The sequence below is a fragment of the Syngnathus scovelli genome, chromosome 6 (assembly GCF_024217435.2).
Source record: "Syngnathus scovelli strain Florida chromosome 6, RoL_Ssco_1.2, whole genome shotgun sequence".
In the NCBI taxonomy this organism is placed as follows: domain Eukaryota; kingdom Metazoa; phylum Chordata; class Actinopteri; order Syngnathiformes; family Syngnathidae; genus Syngnathus; species Syngnathus scovelli.
The window spans coordinates 14,420,682-14,443,770 of record NC_090852.1 but is presented as its reverse complement, the minus strand read 5'-3'; the positions used below and the strand labels follow the sequence as shown (position 1 = coordinate 14,443,770).

The window sequence follows — 23,089 nt, the reverse complement described above, 5'->3', positions numbered from 1 at the left end:
TTTGATTCTCATGTTTTAATTTAAAAGGCATAAAAAATCACCACCCAGAAAAAATGCAAATGCATTTTAAATACGCAATGCCGGTCATGAATTGTATTGCATGCCCATCCAGTTTATTCTCAGTTGTGTTGCAGACGAGGTGAAGCCCACCCCGTACTAGCGACCGGTTTACACACCTGACTGGTCAAGAGTCAATCGCAAGGCACATAGAAACGAACAACCATTCACGCTGAGATTCACAGCAATGCTCAATTTAGATTATCCACTCACTGTAAAGTAACTTGGATTCGAAATTAGGTCATTCATCCAAAAGTTGTCTAATGAGTTAAACAAGGGGAAAAAAACAGTTCATGCCCATCCATCTAGTTTTAATTCTTCCTTCTAGTTTTAATAGATTTATATCAGTGGCAACAAGCAAGGGCAGCTGCAAAAAGGGAAACGTTGGGTTGGTACAGTCATAGCGGGTAACGACTGCTACTAATAAATGCACACCACAAAGTATACTGCGCTAATGGGTAACTTGGTCTCGCAATAACGTTCTTGATAAATGTATGAAAATTCAGACGAACAAAATGTTCTGGAATTTCAATATGGTGGCAGCTCTGCTTCCGAGATCCACTGCTTGTCTAAACTGAGTGATCGGGTAAAATTTGGGAAGTGACAAAAACTTGTTCACTCAGCGCTCCAATGATCCCCTGCCAAAAGCTGAGAACCTCCTGGAAGGACCTCTGCTGCAATCCACCAATTCCATTTTATGTTAGAGTCGCCAGACCGAAGCCACTTTTTATTAAAAGAACATTAGGAGGAAACCAGGCACTCCTCATCACCTGCCTGAAATCATTCATACACTCAAGCATAGTGATGGCAGCATCATGATGTGGGGGATGTTTTTGAGCATCAGAAACTGAAAGACAAGCCCGGGAAGATAAATGCATCAATGTACATAGACATCCTTGATGAAATCTGCTCCAGAGCACTCAGACTGAGGCAACAGTTCATCTTTCGGCTGGACTGGGGCCTACAACATTCAGCCAAGATATCAAAGCACCATGTGAATGTCTTTGAGTGGCCCAGATAGCGCCCCTCAAGTGTGGGCGCTATCCAATTTTTAACGTTTTAGGAGTCATCTAAAAATGCCTGTCCTGTGCATCTCATTCAAGATTGTAGTTATCAATAAATACTAGCTGTTCTAAAAAATACATTGATTATATGATGATTAATAATAAAAAAAAAATATTGAATATCCCCGCACACAAAAAAAACACTTTTTGCAAACAGGTGAAAATGCAGATGTCGAATCGTGAGTACGTGGGGCGTCCACTGTAACTTGCTAACATATTGATCTTCAACAATTGATCAATTGGCTTCCCTTTTGCCTCAGCTTTGACAAACTAACCCTAAATCTGGTGTGTTATCATGAATTATCAGTTGATGATTGATATCACTCAGGGTTTGCTCAATCAGGGCTTACTTCATTTAAAGCCTTTTGGATGAGCTGCAAAGTACAATTGTAAATTGATTGAAAGTATCTGCTGATTTCACTGTAATGTCAATCAAATATGGTCATTGGATCATTTTTAGTCTTTGATCAGTCACAATTTTTAGATGATTATCTGAGCGATTATTTGTCTCCAACATAAGACGAGAGAGCATAAGTAAGGGTATCTGACCAAAGATGCTTGAAGCAGTTTAAGGTTGCAAAACCTTTGCCAAATATTCTGTTTTAAAAAGCCTGATGTGCTGACTGTGTGTTAAGTTATACCGGAGTATGTTTCGTCAAACAAACACAAGATGGTGTTAAATCTGTTGATATTTAGCACGGGGTACTGATGATGTTCGACACCACAGAATACCTTTCCAAACTGATCCAGATTTAAATTTAAACTGTTATTGGCGAAACTATTCCCTTACCAATATAATCCTCTAATAGTTATGGGAAATGGAAAGGGTACAACACGCGTTTACTGTATTTCAACATGAATTACCCACTCCAGTGTGCAAACTGCAAAACTAGTTGATGAAGGGCGTGCATTTTGTTAGTCTTTTATCTAAATGTTAGGCATGGGTGTGTCATCCTCCACTGCAGTGGTGCTTTCGGATGTGGCTTAATAGATAGTCACTCTGTTTCGCCTGATACCCCTGAGCGCTTCGGCCATAAGTCGTTTATCTTTAGATTCAGTAACCAGGAAGCACGTAATTACGTAAAATTAGCTTTGCTTTCTCCCAATATAGTGATGTCATTAACAATTTCCTTTTATGAAGTATGTTGTTTGATAATCTGCTATTTGTGCAGATGCACAAGGTAGCTATTTACAATAAAAATGTTATTATTTCAAACTTTTATGTTTACACTACATATACTGAGGGCAGGAGAGGTCCAAAGAGAGATCAAATGAACCACTTCCTGTTCCACAACACAATGTTCTTTCCCTTGTTTTTTTTTTTGAGCGCAATACAGCTTTCAAGTCATTCCCATGACCAACCTATGTGTGTCACTGTTTAGATTACAGTATAAGACTTGAGAATCAGAATTAGACAAATAGTGCAATCTGGGATTTAATGATTTGAACAGATTGTCTGGATTTAAGGAACTCTGAAAACATTAAAATTTTCAATTTCAACACTGAACAGGTGTTGAAACGTCGTTTTTTTTTTAATCACTTTATCCGATGTTAGACTGTTTTCCCAATGTGAATCATGCACTCCTACAAGAGAGCACGTTATTATTTCATGGCTGTCTACTAAAAATGACTACAAGAGCTCTAATAGGTGCAGATCTTTTTTTTTTTTGGGTTCTCAAATTCAGTCTAGTTCACACACCAGACTGACTGAGAACCTCACTTAATATGGGATGTGAATGTTTATACAAAGAAAAATCGGACTTCACCCAAAAATCCTGCGGTGTGAACGCATCTTTAGAGTGCTCTGCCTGACTTTTTTTTTTATCAGGATGCTTATGCTTAGTTTTTCAACTTAAAAAAAATAATACAGTAGGTCATTGTAGTTAAGATAAATGTAAGCTTATTTTGATTCAATATTTCCTAAAAAGATCGGTTATGTGTAATTGATTTTGAAATTGAAATTAAATACCAGAGAAAGGATGAGGTTTCTGTTCCAAAACTATGCTCGCTTGTGTGAATTTCTTTTTTTGAGCTTGTTGATCCGAACCTATCCAGTCACATGCACACAGTCGTAATCCTATCAGGCATTCAGTGGAGCAGCGGAAGAAGGTTTTGTAGGGGGGGAAAAAAAATAATAATAATAATTAAGTTTGAACAGTCTTGGCTTGTTGTTGGCTATAAGTATACTGTACATGCATGCAGGGATGTGTGTTCAAAGCATACATGATAAGTTAAGCAAGGCAGCACACGGACGCGTGAATGCTATTTTCAGTGCCCACTACAAGCTGTTATTGCCTTTGGAATGTAACCTTTCCTTTACCCAAGTTTACGATTTTCCATTTCACTTTGATACCCCAAATGATGCAGTAACCAATGCATTCAAGTCCATAGTTTAATAATTGTTGCTATTGCACAAGCCTCCAAATTGACAATTACGACTCAGCTGAATGAGATTGGCCCAACCAACCCGTGTCAAAATGGGGTTGGGATGGGTAGCTGAAGAAAAGTTTGATCAGAGACTTCCTCTTCTTCATTGGTTTACATAACTCCAGTTGTAATCGGACTCTTTTGGGATTAGTTTAATAATCCCACTGGCATGTTGCTGGCATGAATTCTGCTCCCCCTGCAGAACGCGACACAGTAAATTACACCAGCAGCCAGACAACGGCCGTGCTTAAGTTGGCTGCATGCACAATTATGCAACTTTTTTGTACACCATTCCAATTAATATCTACACCATATATAATTTGGCATAGCTTCAATAATTTGGATTATTTTTACACACATTCATATATTCTGCTTTCTCAGTGAATAATCTTGTATTCATTATTTCTTTATTTTCCATTCCCAGATATGCATGGCAACATTCTAGGACAGAGTTCTCTCAGTGTACAAGGAGTCAAAAGGGGAAAGGTAACAATCAGACAGGATGGGCGAGACGGAGGATGAGCGAACCGCTAAGGCTAGTCGACTCTTTGAGAACTTTGTCCAGATGTCCACATGTAAAGGAACTCTGCAGGCCTTTAGTATCCTCTGCAGGCAGCTGGACCTGGATCCGCTGGATTATAGCAACTTCTACAGCTCACTGAAAGCAGCAGTCAACTCCTGGAAGGTCAAACCTCTGTGGACCAAATTGGACAAGAGGGCACAGCAAAAAGTGTACAGCCAGAATAAAGCCTCTCAAGGAACTAGGGTAAGACACAGAATTGCTCATAAAACTATAATTCTCAGTATATGCACATGCACGGTGTGATATATTACTTTTGCTTCAGCCAATGTTCAGATATTAAAAGTATGTTTTGACAATTTGTTTATTTCTGTTGAAAATACATGATGACCAAATGATAAGAATAAAGCTTCTATTCTTGACAAATTGCAGTCAGCATGTTGAAAATGTTCCCACCAAGTACGGAGCAGAAAATAGTCCAAAAGGCATCAACTGAGAGATTAATATTCTCGGGGAGACTAAGGGCCACCATTAAATGGTTTGCCTCAACGAAATACTTCATCGTGTATATTAAGATAAATCCAGGGGACACTCCGCCCCTATGTTAGCAAAGCTACACCCTTTTAACATGCTGCTTCAATGACTTCATACATAACTGAAGATAAGACGTCTGGAAAGGAAAGAGGGGAGATAGCAGTGTTGGCTGGCCAAAAACAACAGCTGAATTATTACCCCAGACTTTTTTTTTTGTGTGAAAACAAAGTATTTGAAACAAAACACTTTGCTCCTAGCTCGTTGGCCAAGCTGGTTCTGAATTTAGATTGTGGAATTTGAAGTGCGTGTATGCAAAATATAAATTGATTTAATTGTATTGTTGCATATTTTTACTGACCAATTGCAAATATTTTTATTACATTAGCCCAGATAAAAGTTTCAGAAAGTCAGTTGTTACTGTGATTATTATTATTATTATTATTATTATTGTGACTTTGTTTTAGTCTTCATTTCTAACCACAGCAAATATGTTGTTTAGTTATTCTGTTTAGGTTGTGCTGCAATTAAAGGACTTTGACAGAGTCAGCAATGGAAAACATTTTCTTACTTTTAGTTTAAACAATATGTCTTTGCTAATCTAAGTACTTCCACACTACAAATATACATATTAATGTCATCATTAGCCCAAATTGTCTTCCCCTCGAGTAGTTCTTGATCACCTCTCTCACCCTGTTTAGTGTCTGATCATTGGTGGTGGACCTTGTGGTCTGCGGACAGCCATCGAGCTGGCTTTGCTGGGTTGTAATGTGGTGGTGATTGAGAAGAGGGACGCGTTCTCCAGGAACAATGTGCTTCATCTGTGGCCATTCACCATTGAAGACCTCAGAGGCCTTGGTGCTAAGAAGTTCTATGGCAAGTTCTGTGCTGGGTCCATCGATCATATCAGTGAGTACATTTGGCTGGCATTTTTTTTTTTTATAGTTCCCTTGAAATATCATTGTTTCCAGTGCTGAGGAAGCACTGAATAAAAGCAATACTTTTATTTCACAAACACTATTTCATTAGCTTTACTTTTCCCATGAATAATGCGGAATTATTTCTGGATTTGGAATAATATTATTCTAATGTGTGATTTTTCCAACCATGTTTAAAGAATGTACTGATATACTGTACTGATTAAAAAGAAAACATTAAATGACAAAAAGAGTGCGAGTCAAGAAGAAAATTTGCAGCACTGTAGTAACATCCATGCATCTTCATTTAATGAATGGATGGTTTGTGTACGTATGCTAATCTGTCCTTAGTTTTACACTTTCTTTTTTTTTTCTTTTTTTTTTACATGCATCCTCTCTGCACGTGCCAATATCTCTTCCAGGTATCCGTCAGCTCCAGTTGATGCTGCTTAAAATTTGTCTCATTCTGGGCATTGAAGTTCATGTCAATGTGGAATTCATTAAACTTGTTGAGCCACCAGAAGAACAGACTGACGACAGTAAGTTTCTCTTCATAAACATTGTTAATGTATATTAAAATGGAGTAATCCGAACACAGTCACTAATCTCAGCATTCACGCTTTCCCATTGTTCCTCATGCAAATCAGAACTTTGTCGCTTAATAAACAGCAGCACATGAAAGATTCCCCTTCTCCACACTGTTTTCAATTGAACATCATTACCGTTGAATACTTCACATCAGACTGCCTGTCATCTTTGTTAATCAGACTGGTTTGCTTTGCTAGGTCCGAGTTGGAGAGCAGATATCCAGCCTTCAAATCACCCCGTCTCAGACATGGACTTTGATGTGGTGATTGGAGCTGATGGACGCAAAAACACATTAGATGGTAAAAATGTCCGCAGTAATCGGATTGTGGATTATTATACTTTGTGATTGTTCTTTTTAGTCAGGCTTCCTATTGTTCTCATTTTTAGCCCAAACAAGCCTAAGGAATGTTTTTCCCCCCAAAGTAGTATGCTGAGTGCAAATTTATTTGCTAATTCCTCTGTAGTCAAAGCACTGTTTATTTTCTGTGGAAATGAGGTGAATAGTTCCAAAGCTACCCTCCGTCACTGACTAAAGCATTTCCTGTTTACATGCTTTTGTGGATATGCCGATGAATGTGAATTCATTCCAAATGATGCAACTGAGCATCTAAAAGTTAACAGATTTTTACTAGTTCGTTTTTACTGTGAGGTTTTATTGTGCTTGGTCACTGATCCTCACTCACTGTCAAACATTGCATTCATTTATGGATTTTATGGCTAAACTTTGAATTCCATGACTTGCTTGTTTCCTGCTATACAGCCTGTTAAATAGATCCGCTATATTTGCGTAAAGATTTTACAGCCAAATGTCCCACAGCTGCACAACCCATTAGCCACACATTTTGAATACCAAGCTTACTTTAACCGTTTACCGTTTAAGTTTCTAACAAGCACGTTGTTATTATCAGGCAAGTTTGTTGCCCAGCTATGTTCTACTTTGTAAAACTTTGATTCCCCTGAACTGGTCAAATAGAATCAATGCCTTTTAAAGTTGAATTGTTTTTGGCTGTTGTTGTTCACAAACATTTCTTTCTTTGCTTTTGGTAGGTTTCAGGCGCAAGGAGTTTCGAGGAAAACTCGCCATTGCTATTACGGCAAACTTTGTCAACAGAAACACCACAGCAGAGGCCAAAGTGGAGGAGATTAGTGGAGTTGCCTTTATCTTCAACCAGAAGTTCTTCCTTGAACTCAAGGAAGAAACAGGTCAATCACCAAAATATTGCCGCTGTATATACCCTTAAATGTCACAAGACAATGATCAAAGTCCAAGTCAAAGTCTGCTTTATTGTCAATTTCTTCACATGCCAAGAGATCGAAATTACGTTCCCACTATCCCACGGTGACAAGTCATAGTTCACGATGTACATACAAGTAAACAACGCAAGAAAATAAAAGGCACAAACAATGAATAAATAATAAATAAACAAATAACACAAGAAATAAATACAGGACGCTACGCAGAAGGGAGAAGAGAGTTCATGATCCGAAACATAAAGCGCAATCTGCACCAAAATGCTTCCTAACTAAACAAATCCAGGCTTTCAAATGCCTAAGTCCAGACATGGATCAAGTGAAAATCTGGAGATCTGAAAGTTTATAAAGTTATAAGTTATTTATAAGTTATATTTTGTATTAAATACAGAATGCAATGAATAAAATCTATATGAGACTAAACTATTTTAAATATGCCATAGGCCTCTGTGCGCTAAGAAAAAAAAGACCAATCAAAAATCAAATCGAATTGAAGGATTTGAAGAATTGTGACACCCTGTACATATATACGATTATATTATACTATAGTATTATACATAATTTAAGTGAAATGTCAGTTCTAAATCTCAAGTCTGTCTTTGTCTTCATATTTTCAGGAATTGACTTGGAGAACATTGTTTACTACAGAGACAACACTCATTACTTTGTCATGACTGCAAAGAAGCAGAGTTTGCTGGACAAAGGGGTCATTATTAATGTAAGTTCACATGTTCATAGAGCGGCGTGACTCAGTGGTCGAGTGGTCGTCTCCCAACTCAGAGGTTAGGGTTCAGTCTCCAGCCATTGTGATCATGTTGAAGTGAACCCCCAGTTGCTCCTTGTGGAATGTCATCAGTAGGTGAATAAGGAAGCAGTGTGAAACGTTTTGAGTACCAAAGGTAGAAAAGCGCTATATAAGTGACAACTCGTTTACTATACACTTCAACAAAAACACAGTCCCCTCAATTTGGGCACCTTGTATTTTTTTTAAATAATATTTACATTTATACTTTTGGATGACTCTTGTTTCACGGGTAACACATTTAAACAACACAAAATTATTTCATGAGTGATTGCTTCTTTTAGGTTAGCCGATGTGTTATAACAAGAAACAATAATTGTTGACTGTTGGTCTGGTCTGCATTGGCTATATTGATAAAGTAAATTAACGTTAAACTCCTTCTTGGTAGTAAATCATCGTAAACTTCCCAATTTAAATTAATTATCACTACAAAAACGTTGGCTTATTGCATGTGTTCTTGCCAACATTTGTAAACTTGATAATAAGCCCTTGTACATATTTGTAGTTAACATGGTTTACATTGGCGGCACAGTGGTTACCATGTCTGCCTCACAGTTCAGAGATTGTGGGTTCGATTCTCGCTCCAGCCCTCCCTGTGTGGAGTTTGCATGTTTTCTCCGTGCTTGCGTTGGTTTTCTCTGGGTACTCTGGTTTCCTCACACATCCCAAAAACATGCATGGTAGGCTGATTGAGCACTCCAAATTGCCCGTGAGTGCGGGTGCTTGTTTGTCTCTGTGTGCCCTGCGATTGGCTGGTAACCGGTTCAGGGTGTCCCTCGCCTACTGCCCGATGACTAATGGGATAGGCTCCAGCACGCCCGCGACCCCCGTGGGTACAAGCGGTATAGAAAATTGATGGATAGATATAATAATTACTATAGAAGTTGATGTTCTGTAGTGTTGATTTCATCTTTTTTGCTTTTCATATAGGATTATGTCGAAACGGATCGTTTACTAAGCACTGACAATGTAAACCAGGAAGCATTGCTCTCGTATGCCCGAGAGGCAGCTGATTTTGGCACAAATTACCAGCTACCATCACTGGACTATGCTATCAACCACTACGGGCAGCCAGATGTGGCAATGTTTGACTTCACCAGCATGTATGCCTCGGAGAATGCTGCTCTGATCAGGGAGAAACATGGACACCAGCTACTGGTTGCACTAGTGGGAGATAGTCTGCTTGAGGTATGTATTGTCAGTGGAAATAAGCACTAACTTGATCTTGAGAAAAATTATTCTCCTTGACCAAGATAGTGATGATGATTCTCTCCACAGCCTTTCTGGCCGATGGGTACAGGTTGCGCGCGAGGTTTTTTGGCAGCTTTCGACACAGCTTGGATGGTGAAGGCCTTTGCACAGGGGAAGAGCCCTCTGGAAATTCTGGCAGAGAGGTTATGTGACATTGCTTTTCTTTCTCGAACAAAAACTACGTTGTCTGCCATTATCCTTGATTGCTTTCCTCTGGAGGAAAACGGTGGTACACCATCAAGGCTTGTATATCCAAAGTGTTTCACTAAGTCTTATGTTTGAATGTCCTTTATTATACTCGGTCGACAGTGTCGACTCTACACCATCAAAACAATGAATGCAAAATAGAACAGTCCAGAAGGATTGTTAGCATTTCGCAAGCAAAATACAGCCTCCCTTTTTGAACGTTATGCAAGGATAACTAATCTTTACAAATAATGATAATGCAGTGTTGTACATACAAATTGTTCCTCAGTTGTTTGTTATATCATTCTTTAGGGAGAGCATCTACCGGCTACTTCCCCAGACCACACCAGAGAACATCAGTAAAAACTTTGATCAATATACCATTGACCCTGCAACCCGCTATCCCAACCTTAACTCCAGTAATGTTCGCCCCCACCAGGTCAGTCTAACGCTTATTCAAAATGAATCCATTATTACTTAAAGGAGTGCAGTTGCAAATTTGGATGGAGATACTCAGTGTTACTGCTTGCTCATGAATTGTGTTATGTGTCATTGCTTTACAAAAAAAAACATCACTTCATTGTCTACCTCTAAGGTGCGGCACCTGTTCAGTGATGGCAAACATGACTCTTCTCACTTTGAAGGTCCCATAGGTAGACCTGTCTACCTTTCCAGAGGTGAGGCTCAAATATCATAGACGTTCAAAGCCTAATAAACACGACGCTCCGTTGCTGCTCGTTGCCATCGGTGCTCGTTGCCATTGGCGCCAGCCCCATCGGCGCTCCAAAAATGCCTCCGCATACAAGGCGTGGGTGGCGACGAGGACCGATGGTAACAATTGCCGATGACGACAACTGCCAAACGGTGTGCGTCAAAACCATTTTATTTCAAGCCTAGATGTTCTAAGTTCAGTAATGTGAATAATGTTCTTTCTCGTACAGAATCTGAGGTGTGCCCCAACAGGCTGCTGACATGGTGTCAGAGACAGACTCATGGCTATAGAGGGGTCGACATCACCAACCTGACATCCTCCTGGAGGAGTGGCCTTGCTCTTTGTGCACTCATACATAGGCAGAGGCCTGAGCTCATGTGAGAATGCACTCTCTGTATTCCTCCCAACAATTCCTCAGTTTTTGCCTCAAATTTAAGACATTTGGTTTTGAAATGTGGTGGGGGGGCTCAATGGGTTTGTATTTATTTTTTACAGTTTAATTATAAAATAATATTTTCACTTGGTTTGCTTTTGTGAGATACTGAGATTGGATTGATGATTGGAAACATTCAATTATGAAAAATAAACAAAAAAAATTAAATAAAGGGGGCAAAACCTGTGCATGAAGCTGAATGCACTTTGCCAGTGGATTGCAAACAGTCCACGATATATTGAAAATTAATATTTGTAATTGATTTCCCATCTTTGCACAGTTTCACAATTTGTTTTTCACCTATGGACAGTCAGCCATGTGATTGTCATGATAGTTATCTTGCTAACTTGTGATCTTCAAAGTCAGAACTCGCGAGCATATGAATTTGAGCATTGATAATGAACATGTCTATGCGATTGTGTTTCTGTTTCAGCGACTATGACACCCTTCATGAGGATGACGTCGCAGCAAACAATCAATTGGCGTTTGATGTGGCTGAGCACCACCTCGGGATTCAGCCAATGACGACTGGAAAGGAGATGGTCGCTGGAGCTGAACCAGACAAGCTGCTAATGGTTTTATACTTGTCCAAGTTTTATGAAGCCTTCAGGAACTTGCCTGGAAACAAAAAAGGTCAAGGTTAAAAACATTTTGTTTGTTTGTTTTTTGTTTCTTAACTTTTTCTCAGTTAATACCCAATTATTTGTTTAGGTTTAAGTCATTTGGTGTTAATGGTGGTCTCGCTAATATTAAAGTTTGCTTCGCTGAATTTAAGCCTGCGGAAAAAATCCAGTTGAAGTAAACAAAATGAGTGAGGCAGTTGCCTAAAATAACATTTTTGGTTTTTGTCAATTTCACAATTAACGGAGCACAAGAGACAAGCGATTTACAGTAGTGCTCACAATAATAGTGACGTGTGACTAAAAATATTATTGCAGGTTCTGAGTATATCTTCTATGGTTAAATAGAAAACAAGGTATCAAATCAATTATGGGACTGATCTCTGTTTTGTCATTTGCTGTTCCCCTAATTCTCTATTCATAACATCCCCGTGCAGAACTTGAATGTCACTGATAGTTTTGGTATCACGTCTCTCTGCGAATTGAAAACAAGTTCATGTGTGTCGGCTATGAATCCGTGTGCGACCGTGCATGTGCGCGTGTGTGTGACTTTTGAGAATGTTTTGTTTTATCCCAAACCTTTATTGCTCAAGTATTGCCTACTTTCTTTTTTTTTTTTAACCTAATGTGCTTCTACTTTCCAGGAGCAAAAGAAAGGAATGAAAATATTGAAAGACAAACAGGACAAAGCCAACCCAGAAAGAGGATACCAAAGGTTGTATAACACTCTTTGGAATGCACCAACTTGTTGAATTAACCAATGGAAAAGCTTTATATCACTTGCCGCCTCGTCAGAGAACCATCATTGCTCTTTTGACATAAAAAAAAAAAAAATCTTTTAAGCCATTACAGTGGTAAAGAATGGGCATGAAACTGGTTGGATGGATTATTGGATGTCTGCAGGGTGTATATTGCAAGGAAAATTATCATGTTTAGGTTTAATTTTTTTATTATAAAGGAATCTTGTGCTTGCTCTCGCAGGATGACAAAAAAATGGACGATGATTCAATTAATAAAAGGCGACGCAAGGGTAACGGCTACCTCACAAAGGTAGGCAGATTATATCATCATATTTAAAAAGAAGTGAAATATAGTTCCTCTTACATTTCGATCATTTGATGAAGTTTATGACTATTCTTCACATGATCTTGCTTTATATTCCTTGGGTCCATTGGACCAGTTATCTTGTCACAGTGCGCCCTCAGCAGGTGAGGATGGGCAACTGCGGGAGAACAAGGTCCGATCCATGGCAACCCAACTGCTGGCCAAATTTGAGGAGAACGCGGCAGAAAAAATGCATAGCAAGGTCGGGTATCAATAAGTAGTCAATGCATCGACATTTGAGAAATTTATGAACCCTTGGGTGCATGGGCAAACTTAACTCACTTCACAGCAAGGTGCAGATTTGCAGATTGAACAACCAGACACCACTTTGATTTCTCTTTTATTTAATATTTACTTTTCCCATTCCTTCTATAATCAGCCCGAGGATGACCTACCTAGCCTGCCCTTTTCTTCATCTCTGTCACCTTCCTCCACCCCACTTCCTCTCTCAAATGAGGAGGAGGAGGGTGAAAATCCCCGCTTTGCAAAGCCCAAGGATACTCCCCCTCCTCCTACTCCTCCTCTTTCTCTGCGCCGCAAATGGCAGGTATGCTCCACCCACATTCATTTATGGCTCAGTAGTTTCCAACTTGCTATCCTTACCACAGATGTAGTTTGTAATCACTCCCTACTTATTTCCTGTGGCTCCATGTATCTTTGTCTCCATCTCCTCAGCCTTCCATCTACCTCCGCTTACTGGAGAATCCTGATTCTTACTCAAAACGCGGCAGTCGCTCTCCTTCCCCCTCACACGCCGGTAGCCCATTGCGCTCGCCAAGCCCTGAACGACACTCCACAGAATGCACCTCTCCTGTAGCTAAAGCCAGCCATTATTCTGCCTCTGCTCTGTTGGACACTGATCTTTCCTCACCAAGGTCAGAGGAGGAAATGCAACAGGTGAACATATGGGTGTACCGTATTGGCATTTAAGGAAAGAACATAGCTTCATTGAATAATTAAATGCCGTTCATATTTGTTTTAGTGTTCATTATAAGCTGTAGTCTCGCCTTAGCTGTATATCCGTGATCTCGTTTACTGCTGCCTCTTGTTGGTCCACCCTGCAGAATCAAGCTGAGAGGCTGTCTGCTAGACAGTTTGCACAAAAGACTATAAAAGAAAGAGCTGTCCTCCTTTCGTCCTTGTTTACTGGCTCCAACAAACCTACTCCTGCTCATTTTCCCTCTCTTCCTCAAGCACAGGTTTGAGTTTGTATATTGTTGGCGTCAGGCAGAAACCTCCTATGTTACAATTTGGTGATCCCCCCCCCCCCCCCCCCCCCCCCCCACACACACACACACACACACAAATCTATGCGATATATCAGTCAGGTGTGTTTTTTAAACAACTTATTGATCCATCCAAAGTGTTGAAAATGGCTTGCTGTCTTTGATTATGCAATGTTAATGTTTGAACAAACATGCCCTTTTTGGGGTCTACTGAAAACTCATGGTTTTGGAGGTATGAGGATTTTGCCCGACGCTAGTAATAGTATGTTGAGTTCTTGTTTTCCTTATTGTACTTCATCCTTTAACTTTTGACTCTTCCCTAGGTTGAACTATCTACCTCTGTCCCGCCTATTCCTCCATCTATAAGCACAAAAATCTACCCTATGGTTCACCCTGTCCCTGACCCCACTGCCCAAGCTGGTTTCTTTAACCCTCTTCACCTCAAGCACAAGAAAGAATCTTCCTTTCCCACCTTTCATGTGGACTCTGAAAGTTCACAGCAAACTAGTCACGCGGATTCCTTGTCTAGTAACAGCAAAGTCCCCACTGAAATATCTGGTTCGAATGCAAGCCAGGATGCCACATCACTTCCTGAAAACAACTTTTCTTCAAGTCCAGTTTTTTCTCTGTTAAACAAAGATACAGGGACTCAATACAGGCCTCAGGGCCGCCTCGAAACACAGCAAATCCACAAAACTTCGAATGAGACATCGGAGAGACACAAAAATAGTATAAATGCAAAGGTAACAAATTTGTGACAATAGCAGCAGTGTGCATGGCATGAAGCAACCTTGTGCATGTTTTAATTACATGCGTCATTTACTAGGAATCAGCACTAAGACACTTTTTCATAGGTTGCTCTTCCCTTTGCTGTATGTCTTAGTGCAATGGAAGTTCTGTTCTCAAAGACCATAAAGGAATCGTTCGAAAATCAGTCATTCGTTCTGAGAGTTGTCCAACTGGAGCTCCGAGCTACAGTAAAGAGGTACCAGTTAAAAACCCAGTTAAAAACAGCCTAAATCCAGGTTTGTTAAGGGAAAGGGTTATCTGTTCTTTTCCTGACTTTCTTTTGTCAATCTTCTGCTTCCCTCTGTTGTCCTTTCATTTCTGTTGATGTCGATGTTAGCGCACAGTTGGAAAGGTGTCTTCAGCCATAGATGCTAAAGCCCAAATGCTAGCCATCCTCTATGAGACAGATCACAGGCCCAGTGCTGCGATGGTAAGATGTGTGTTTTGATATTGCAGTGAGAAATCTAACAGTCAAGTTATTGGAAAACCTAAGTTTGCAAAATATATTTAGAAGTTCTGCATTATGCATGCAATCGCAAATCACTTTTAAATTTGTGATTAAAAACAAAAGTCGCTCTAAAAGAGTCGTTTCAGCACTGGATAGCTACTGTACAAGGCCAGCTTCATGCTCGCTTAGCACGCCTGATATCGTGCCACATCCTGACTCACATCCTGTCAAATAAATCGTGTTTGGTGCAAGATTCCAATTCATTTTTGTTTTATAGTTACTGGTCTGGTGCACAGTGAATGATATTCTGGTGCAACATTATGTACAGGACAATCCCTCATAGCTCAAATGATGGACCAGAGTTGGAGTTTGCAGAGATATAGTAGCAGTGGACTGCAATTTAGCAGCTTGAGAGGATAAAATAATAAACAACTCTCATGCATCACGGGGAAGTACAACCACAATAATAAACTATTGTGAAATGATTATGGCAGTGTCAATCAAAGCGAGGTGGTATTATCTTTGGAAAGGCAGACATTTTGGTACAGTTTTTGAAGTGGATATCATATTGTGCCAGGACATTTGAGGTTGCCTGTTGGGATCTAAGCCTTTGAGGTGTTCTCCCTCCTTGCTTTTTTGCTTCCTTCCTTTCTTCCTTCCCTCCTTTCTTCCTTCCCTCTTTTCTTGCTTCATCCTTTCTTTTTTTACTTCCTTTTTCCTTCCTTCCTTCGACATTTTTCAACTATTGCCATTCATTTCACATAATTTGCATTTCAGTGCGCAACTCAAATGCTTGCTTTGTTGTGGAGTGATCGAACGTGTTCTCTGGGTTCATTCTAATAAACAATCCTTTTTTTTTTTTTTGACACATTGAGTTTTGGTGCAAACTTTGCTTTATATATTCTGATTAAAAAAAAAAAAAAATCCCAGAATTAAACATGGCTGGTATTCAACTTTCTTTTTTTTTCTGCGTTCATTCATTTAGGAATATATTCTTGTATTTAATCCACTGGTGGAAAGTTTATTCATACTGCAAATGTTCCTATGATTTGTGTAATACTCGTATCGGGTTAAAGTCATTTTAACATGTCTTATCATTTTCTCAGTGTGTGGGACGTAAGGAATTCCAGTCTGGACTTGGTGGCAGCGACATCTGCCATTTCTGCTTGAAGCGTGTGTATGTCATGGAGAGACTGAGTGCTGAAGGCTACTTCTTCCACCGAGAGTGTTTCCGCTGTGATGTCTGTAACTGCACACTTCGACTGGGCGGCCACACCTTCAACTCGTATGAGGGTATGCTTGAGTCATTATCAAAATGTACCATTTAATCTTGAAAATATTGCCTGTATTATGAAATACTTTGAATTTGTAATGTTTGTATTCTTCCAGCAAAATTCTACTGTAAGATGCATTATAGCCAATACCAGTCCAGTACACATTTCAGGAAAAGAAAGGTAAATATAACCATCGTATGGTTTGATGTCACAAAAGCTATATTTCAAAGTCTCACGAGCTAGATGGTCAAACAGCGAGGCGTTTACCTCGGTCAGTATCCAAGAAGAGGCGAGCATTGTGGCAGGACAACGCAAACCTCAACTAACAATGCCCCAAGTTTCCAACGTTTCCTGGTTGAGAGGAACATAGGTTTTCTGGAGCAACCTCCCTCCTCACCTGACCTGGTTGTGTATGTGGTTCCCCTTACCCCTTCTTTCCCAAGCTCAAAGTGGTCATTATCCTAGATGACTGAGCTGTGGAGGATCCTGAAAGAATTGATTCTGGAAGAATTCTTCTACGAGAGCATGATTGTACCAGAGAAGAAAATCAGTCTCCAAGCATTTATTCCATTCCTGTTTGAAATATATCTTTTGTGACACCAGTCCTGGAACATTCCCGACACACCTTGTACATAATAATGTTTCAGACTATGGCTGGAATTAAAACGGTGATTCTTAATTTTTTGGGGGGATTTTTCAGTTAATCATCAACTAATCGATGATCTAATTCATAGACAATTTTACTAATCAATTACTTTTTTGGGGGCAATTTTCTGACAAATGTTCCTTAAAATATCAATTCAACGTGGTATACATTACAAGGTCACTTTTTAAAATCAACTAAATTAGTTAGATGGTCTACTATAATGTTATGTTTCAAAATGAATAATTGCAGACTTATAATACAAACCCAATATAAACTCTTATTTTAGGCTGGACCCTGAGGCAAAACTTCAAAAGTATTAATTAAATCACTGCCATTTCTATTCAAATGAAGCTTTGACATTTATAGCTGTGAATGAGTTTACCAGTTGAACAAGTCACCCATCCTTTTAGACTAGACTACATTTGTTCCTTAATAACCACTGTTCTCCCCAGTCAAGATGCATATGGCTCACAGGGCCATACGCAAGTTTTTTTATTTTTTATTTTCTGCATCACAGATTTCCGAGTTATTCAAATTTGTGTCGAATAAGTGCAAATAATGAGGGATCGCTTGAGCAACCTTTGGACAATCCAAGTTCAGAACACACTAACATTGTTATTGTCCTGCATCTGTAATCTCTTGTGTGATTTGATCTGTGCAGGACAACCACAATCACGTCACAGCGTTGGTGCTAGACAAAGAAAGAAACACAGTGACAAGCGACATCCAGACGCAACCTCCAGGTACCCTGGTTTCCTTGCTTAGGCGAGGCCTGAATTGGCCGAGGCATGCCAGCCGGGCTGTGTGTGTGATTCCTGGACATCTTTTGGGCAGTGTGCGCAAGTGTTTCGCAGCTCTGAGTACCCATGTGAGAAGTTACTCGCATGATTATGTGTTCCTGTATGAGTTGATGAGCATGGGTTGTTCTCTGCTCTGCGTAATGCTTGAGGTGCTTGGACAGATCAGCCAGGAGCCTCAGCTAGCTCGTGTACTGAGCTGAGGAAATAGTCAAGGGCTCTGTCTTACCTCAGTGTGCTCCGTTTCGTTCCCGATCATGTGGAATTTGTCTAGCATTATCTATTCCTGCATTCCAAAGTGCCCTATTGGCTATAATATTTTTGAAGGCAAAGTTGATTTTAATAGTCAAGGTGTACACCACCTAACTAGTTTTCATCATTTAGTTTTATGCAAAATGATGCCATTTTAAGCCAACTGTGAAGTAGCACAGGGATGGTGTAAAAAGCTGGTGAGTGGAAATGTCTAAAATGTCAGAATTTTGTTAATGCAGCATTGATTTGCAACTTGGAACTTTTCTAACTTTCACAATGCGTTGGATGCTTTTAAACAAACTATAAGAATTCCACATGGCAGTTGACTCGGCATATTGCCTGCTGCACAATGACTGCAATGGAAATGCCAAACCAATGTTTCGTTTACTCTTTTGTTTGACTTGATTTGTTGTCTTTGGTTTAAAATCACTGCACTCAAAACATTTGCACTGGGACAACAGTGATAAAAATCCATATAATGAGAACATTTGTGAGACTGATATTTATTTTGCTTTCTAGTTTAGTCTCGTACTTTGGTTTATTATTATTTTTAATTTTGCCTAAGGCCAACAAAATTGCTGATTTTTAACTCTCAATATTTCTGTAATTTATGTACTTTATGCTTGAAAAAAGACCAAATACATAATTTCAATTTTGCATTTCTCTGGTTTGAGTTTATCTATTTATTTTCGGTATTCTTTCTGCATTTAAATCTCTTCTGCCTCCAACAATCTTCTCTTATCTATTTTCTTATGTTTTTCCTCAGTTCATTCATTCACTTCATTTTGTTCAGTCGAACATTTGCAACGAAAGGAGGGTGACAATTGGCAATTGTGTATCATGATTCAATTTGGGAACTACTAAATTTCTTTTTACCTTCCCACTCAGAAGAATTGTGATGCACGGGTAAACATTTTATTGAACATATCCATCCCTTATTCGTCACTGTATTTCCTGGCAGTCATAATATCAGTGTGAGCCTAGTAACCCCTTGTGCTTAGCAGTTCCTCACTAACACCCTAATACCAACCAATCTGTCTGCCTCAGTTGATCCATCATAACCATCAACATCAAGCGTCCTACTCTTAGGCTAGTTTGACAGTAATGCGTGTCCACAACTGTGTTACAGAAGACCTCTCCCCTTCAGAACCCCTCTCCAGATCTCTCTCGTGTACCTGCTAGAATTTGTCCAACAGATACGTAGCTCCTTTTTTCTGCACACATCATCAACCGTTTAATATGCTGATATGATGTAGTGAATATACAAAATGACATGCACATTTTTTTTTTTTTTTACTGACGCTCACTATTTTTTTATTTTTTAAAGCAATACCTAGTATGGCATAGTTAAAAATAAATCAACAATTAAAATGGGCAACTTTTTCTGTACTCACTATTCAGACCGGATAATGAGCAGATATTGGCAGACGTGTATTTCAGAAAACTGCTGTAATTAAAGCAAATTATTTGTTTTAAGACGTGCCATGGAGTCATCCTACTGTACATTTTTAAAGTTTAAACATGTTTACGTTCCTTTTCAGCTGCATGTTTACAGGTTCTAGGTTTTTATTTATATTCAAGGATACAGGGCTTTAACAAGGTGTGTTCACTTTCTTTATCCAAAAATATTGTCTTCGTTGCTGCTGGATATTTAGATCTTGAGTCTACCAACATTTGTATTTCATTTCTTTCTTGAGAATCTCTGTAAAGAATTCTTAATCTATTTATGCAATGTAAATATAGCTGAAAATAAACCCAAATGATAACAATTGTTTGTGCGTTATTATCAGATATTTTAGTTTGCATTACACGACTTAAAATTGAAGTAGTTTTCAGATATTGTTAATATATTTTTTTAATATTTCCATACCTAACCACACAATTAACAATTGCATTCACACCCATCTGTCAAGAAATTCCTTTTGCGTTTAGTTGCCCTAACATCACCTACTTGTCATAATGTTTGTCTGTCCCAGAGTACCACACATTTGGAACTGTGAAAGGACAGGAAATAAAAAGCACATGTCGTTTATTCATCTCTACTCAATTGAATTTGATACCTGAGCAAAGCTGAAGTGAATCATGTCTCCTGTCAACTTCTACTGGGCTATATTTCCACTCTATTTCTTTTTCTTCGGGTAATGAGGCTCTTTCACATTTTCTCAATTCTTTACACATGAGGCTTATCACTTGATTCTTACAAACCTGTAGCCAACTGAAATGGGAACATCAAACTATAACAGTAAGTATTTTTTGCTCCAAAATTAGTGGACCTATTATTTATTTATTTGTGTATTTATTTGTGTATTTATTTATTTATTTATTTATTTATGTATTTGGTTTTGCTGTAGACTGAAAACATTTGAGTTTGAAAGGCATTAAAATCATCGTTCAAGTGGACTTGCATCACTTTTTCTGTCCAATAAGTATTTTTGGGAAGAGATGCAGTTATTGCACACAAAATATTTGTTTCTTTTGTTACAAATTATTTTGTGCATTATAGAAGTTGTGTATGAGATACAGATTTTAACAGCAAGATTTTAATCAATTAAGGGTTAGGGTTTTATTTTTTTCTTGCTTGATTTATATATTTATGTCAAACTCAAATGTGTCAGTCTCAAACTGAAAAATAGAAGAATTGGCCTCACCATTTCCCTACATTTTGGTTTTCTTTTTTAATTTTTTTTGCACTGATTTAGAAGAACCGTCATTGGTAATCGTAACTCTGTTGCGATATGTTGAATCGTAACTTAATGTGATAGTGCCAGAAGTTGACACAATGTTTTAGCTAACATTATGAGACTTGTAGAAATTGAATCTATACTTACTCCTTGCATTATTAGGTTGTGTACTTGTTCTCAAGCTCAATTCAAACAATAACTGGGTATTTAACTTGTCTATTTCTTTGAGATGCTCTTTGAACTTGAATTGAATTCATTCTCCTTAACCAGTTAGTGTTGTTTTTCATTTCCAGACAGGTCATCTAACATGCATTCGCAGCATGCCGATAGAAGTTTGACAGCTGGTCCCGGAGAAACATTCATGGCTGTGGAAACCCTCGATGTGCCCAGCATAGAAAAGCCTGCAGAGCAAGATGTCACAGAGGCAAAGGGGGCTGAAGGTCAGGATGGTTTTCAGTCTATAAATTCAATTACATATAGTGTATGTTGAGCAATAACTCAAAATAAGAATTAGATCTAAGAACACTATCTTGATAGAATAATAGTCCTTTTTTTATTCTTACTGTCTGAGAAGTGTTAGATTTTCTTCTTTTTTTGTTTGTCCTTGAGAATGTAATATGACTAACAATCTTTTATTCAGCTATGGTGAAGTTATATTTTACTCAGATTCACTGTCATTGAAATTGTAAAAAAAAGTAGCTGTTCCTAATTTGATACCGCAACTGGATTTAATCTAATGAGATCAAGTGGCAATGATGTTGGGACTTTTAAATACAACTTGATTTTCATTTACCTAATCAAATGATGCTTGCATTAGTATTTAAACTCCTCTTGAGGTTGGTAGGGAAATAAGGATGTTCATTGCTGCGCTGTAGCTAGCTTTCTATTAATTACTTCAAGCACTCATCTCTATCAAATAGGATGATGAAACTGTCTCTGATAATGCTTGTTCAAACCTTTCTACCCTTTAAAACGTTTTTTTTTTTTCCTTACTGTTGAATTGATCCAACAGAAATGTCATGTCAATGTCATGACTGATTTCCAAAGTCAGTCCAGGTTGTTGTCTTTTTTGTTTCTTGATTGTTTTCCCCCAAATGTGTGCAGGTCACTGTAAGACCAAACACAGTCATTTTTGGAAGCAAAGAATCAGAGCAAGTGAGTATATTTCTCTAAAGCTCAACTTTTCTGGCTTTTAAATGCATCGTTGAAAATTGATAGTGATGATTGTTTTTCCCCATTAAGCAAGTGCCTTATCTAAGCATTGTTTTCTCATCATCCTCCGGCCCCTCCCAGCATTCCCTTCGACATTTGTCAAAAGCTTCCAACGAAGTCGGCCCCGGTACAAAGACGGACCGGAAACTGTTCCTGAAGTGGACTCTGACTTTGAGGAGATTGAGTCGGCTGAAAAGCAAACAGTACGCTCACTTTCTTTTCCTCTCCATGTTGCCAACAGTATTAGGTATTTGATTAAATAGTAATTTGGTGTTCTTTACTCAGACCTCAAAAGGCAAAACATCAGCTGATCCCAAACACAGAATTGAGAAGAACGAAAAGCATCCAAAGCACACAACATGCAACTTGGCCAGTCCAAAGAAACGTTTGATCTTATCTCCCAGTGAGAAAGAGAGACTCTTGAACTGGGACACTCATTCACATTCAGAGGAAACTTCATTTAATCCAGAAGCCAAGACCACAAAGCAACACCAGGTTGAGACATGACTATCGCTCTCCTTGTTATAACGCCATGGTCCAACGAGAATTAAGTGGAATTCATTTCACCTCATAATGACCTGCATTACATATTCCCCTCTGATGTTTTATCAGGTCCAAGCAGAGAGAGAAGCAGATCAGCCTCAGGCAGATTCCGGCCAGCATGGAGAACTAACTGAAAGCCAATTTGCCAGTGCCTCCTCCCTCTCAGCATTCCAGCTTATTGCCAACGCCTTCAGGAGGACATTTGGTGTGACCAATCCTTCCAGCAGCTCCAACACAGCCCCCACAATGTTTGTAAAGACACAATTTATGTGCCCCACATCAATACTGCTCATATTATACAGATTGTACTAGAACCCTTCTTATAAGGTGTCTCTTTCAAATGTGTGGTTTTGTGATTGTTTCTGTGATGAGTTTCACACTGCGTTTCGGTTTATTATTCCATTTCACCAGAAGGCCCAGACATGACGGCCAACGCAGACGCAGGCCTATGTCCGAAGGAGAGTTACATTTTCCCATTGCTGAACCAGAGTTATCCAACGAGAAGAAAGCTAGAAACCACAAGGCTGGGCCGGAGCTGCCGTCTCTGCAGCAGCAAGTCTGCTTGAAGGGCCGCAGAAGCTCTGGAAGGGTTTTCAATGACGACGTTTCGTCACTGCCTTCCAGGAAAGTTACCCTCTTCTCTTCCCTGAGGCTTCGGAAGAGGGAGTCATCAGAGAGTGACAGGAAGGACCAGGAGCTCCAAAAAGAAATCAGGATGATACTTATCAACCTGAGAAACAAAGGTCAGTATAGTGATT

The 23,089-nt window shown here is 39.1% G+C and overlaps 1 protein-coding gene across 7 annotated transcripts in view; it reads left to right on the top strand.

The window, feature by feature from the left end:
• Positions 1-23,089, top strand: part of LOC125970504 (F-actin-monooxygenase mical2b) — a 29,214-nt gene that overhangs the window by 2,745 nt on the left and 3,380 nt on the right. Inside the window, exons 2-31 of one of the 7 annotated variants that reach the window (XM_068651094.1) lie at positions 3,973-4,314; positions 5,301-5,508; positions 5,939-6,055; positions 6,302-6,403; positions 7,152-7,307; positions 7,973-8,073; positions 9,088-9,345; positions 9,436-9,551; positions 9,907-10,033; positions 10,190-10,271; positions 10,536-10,683; positions 11,173-11,372; positions 12,004-12,074; positions 12,341-12,409; positions 12,540-12,665; positions 12,843-13,010; positions 13,139-13,360; positions 13,528-13,662; positions 14,013-14,432; positions 14,573-14,674; positions 14,816-14,908; positions 16,033-16,219; positions 16,316-16,380; positions 17,508-17,589; positions 20,870-21,016; positions 21,681-21,731; positions 21,870-21,991; positions 22,074-22,283; positions 22,401-22,579; positions 22,746-23,074. In XM_068651094.1, the coding sequence (XP_068507195.1) occupies positions 4,051-4,314; positions 5,301-5,508; positions 5,939-6,055; positions 6,302-6,403; positions 7,152-7,307; positions 7,973-8,073; positions 9,088-9,345; positions 9,436-9,551; positions 9,907-10,033; positions 10,190-10,271; positions 10,536-10,683; positions 11,173-11,372; positions 12,004-12,074; positions 12,341-12,409; positions 12,540-12,665; positions 12,843-13,010; positions 13,139-13,360; positions 13,528-13,662; positions 14,013-14,432; positions 14,573-14,674; positions 14,816-14,908; positions 16,033-16,219; positions 16,316-16,380; positions 17,508-17,589; positions 20,870-21,016; positions 21,681-21,731; positions 21,870-21,991; positions 22,074-22,283; positions 22,401-22,579; positions 22,746-23,074 (4,657 nt within the window). In that variant the 5' untranslated portion in view covers positions 3,973-4,050. Of the gene's footprint in view, positions 1-3,972; positions 4,315-5,300; positions 5,509-5,938; positions 6,056-6,301; positions 6,404-7,151; positions 7,308-7,972; positions 8,074-9,087; positions 9,346-9,435; positions 9,552-9,906; positions 10,034-10,189; positions 10,272-10,535; positions 10,684-11,172; positions 11,373-12,003; positions 12,075-12,340; positions 12,410-12,539; positions 12,666-12,842; positions 13,011-13,138; positions 13,361-13,527; positions 13,663-14,012; positions 14,433-14,572; positions 14,715-14,815; positions 14,909-16,032; positions 16,220-16,315; positions 16,381-17,507; positions 17,590-19,024; positions 19,665-20,869; positions 21,017-21,680; positions 21,732-21,869; positions 21,992-22,073; positions 22,284-22,400; positions 22,580-22,742; positions 23,075-23,089 lie in introns of those variants that run through there. The other 6 variants (XM_049722837.2, XM_049722838.2, XM_049722841.2 and 3 more) reach the window with 6 other exon arrangements.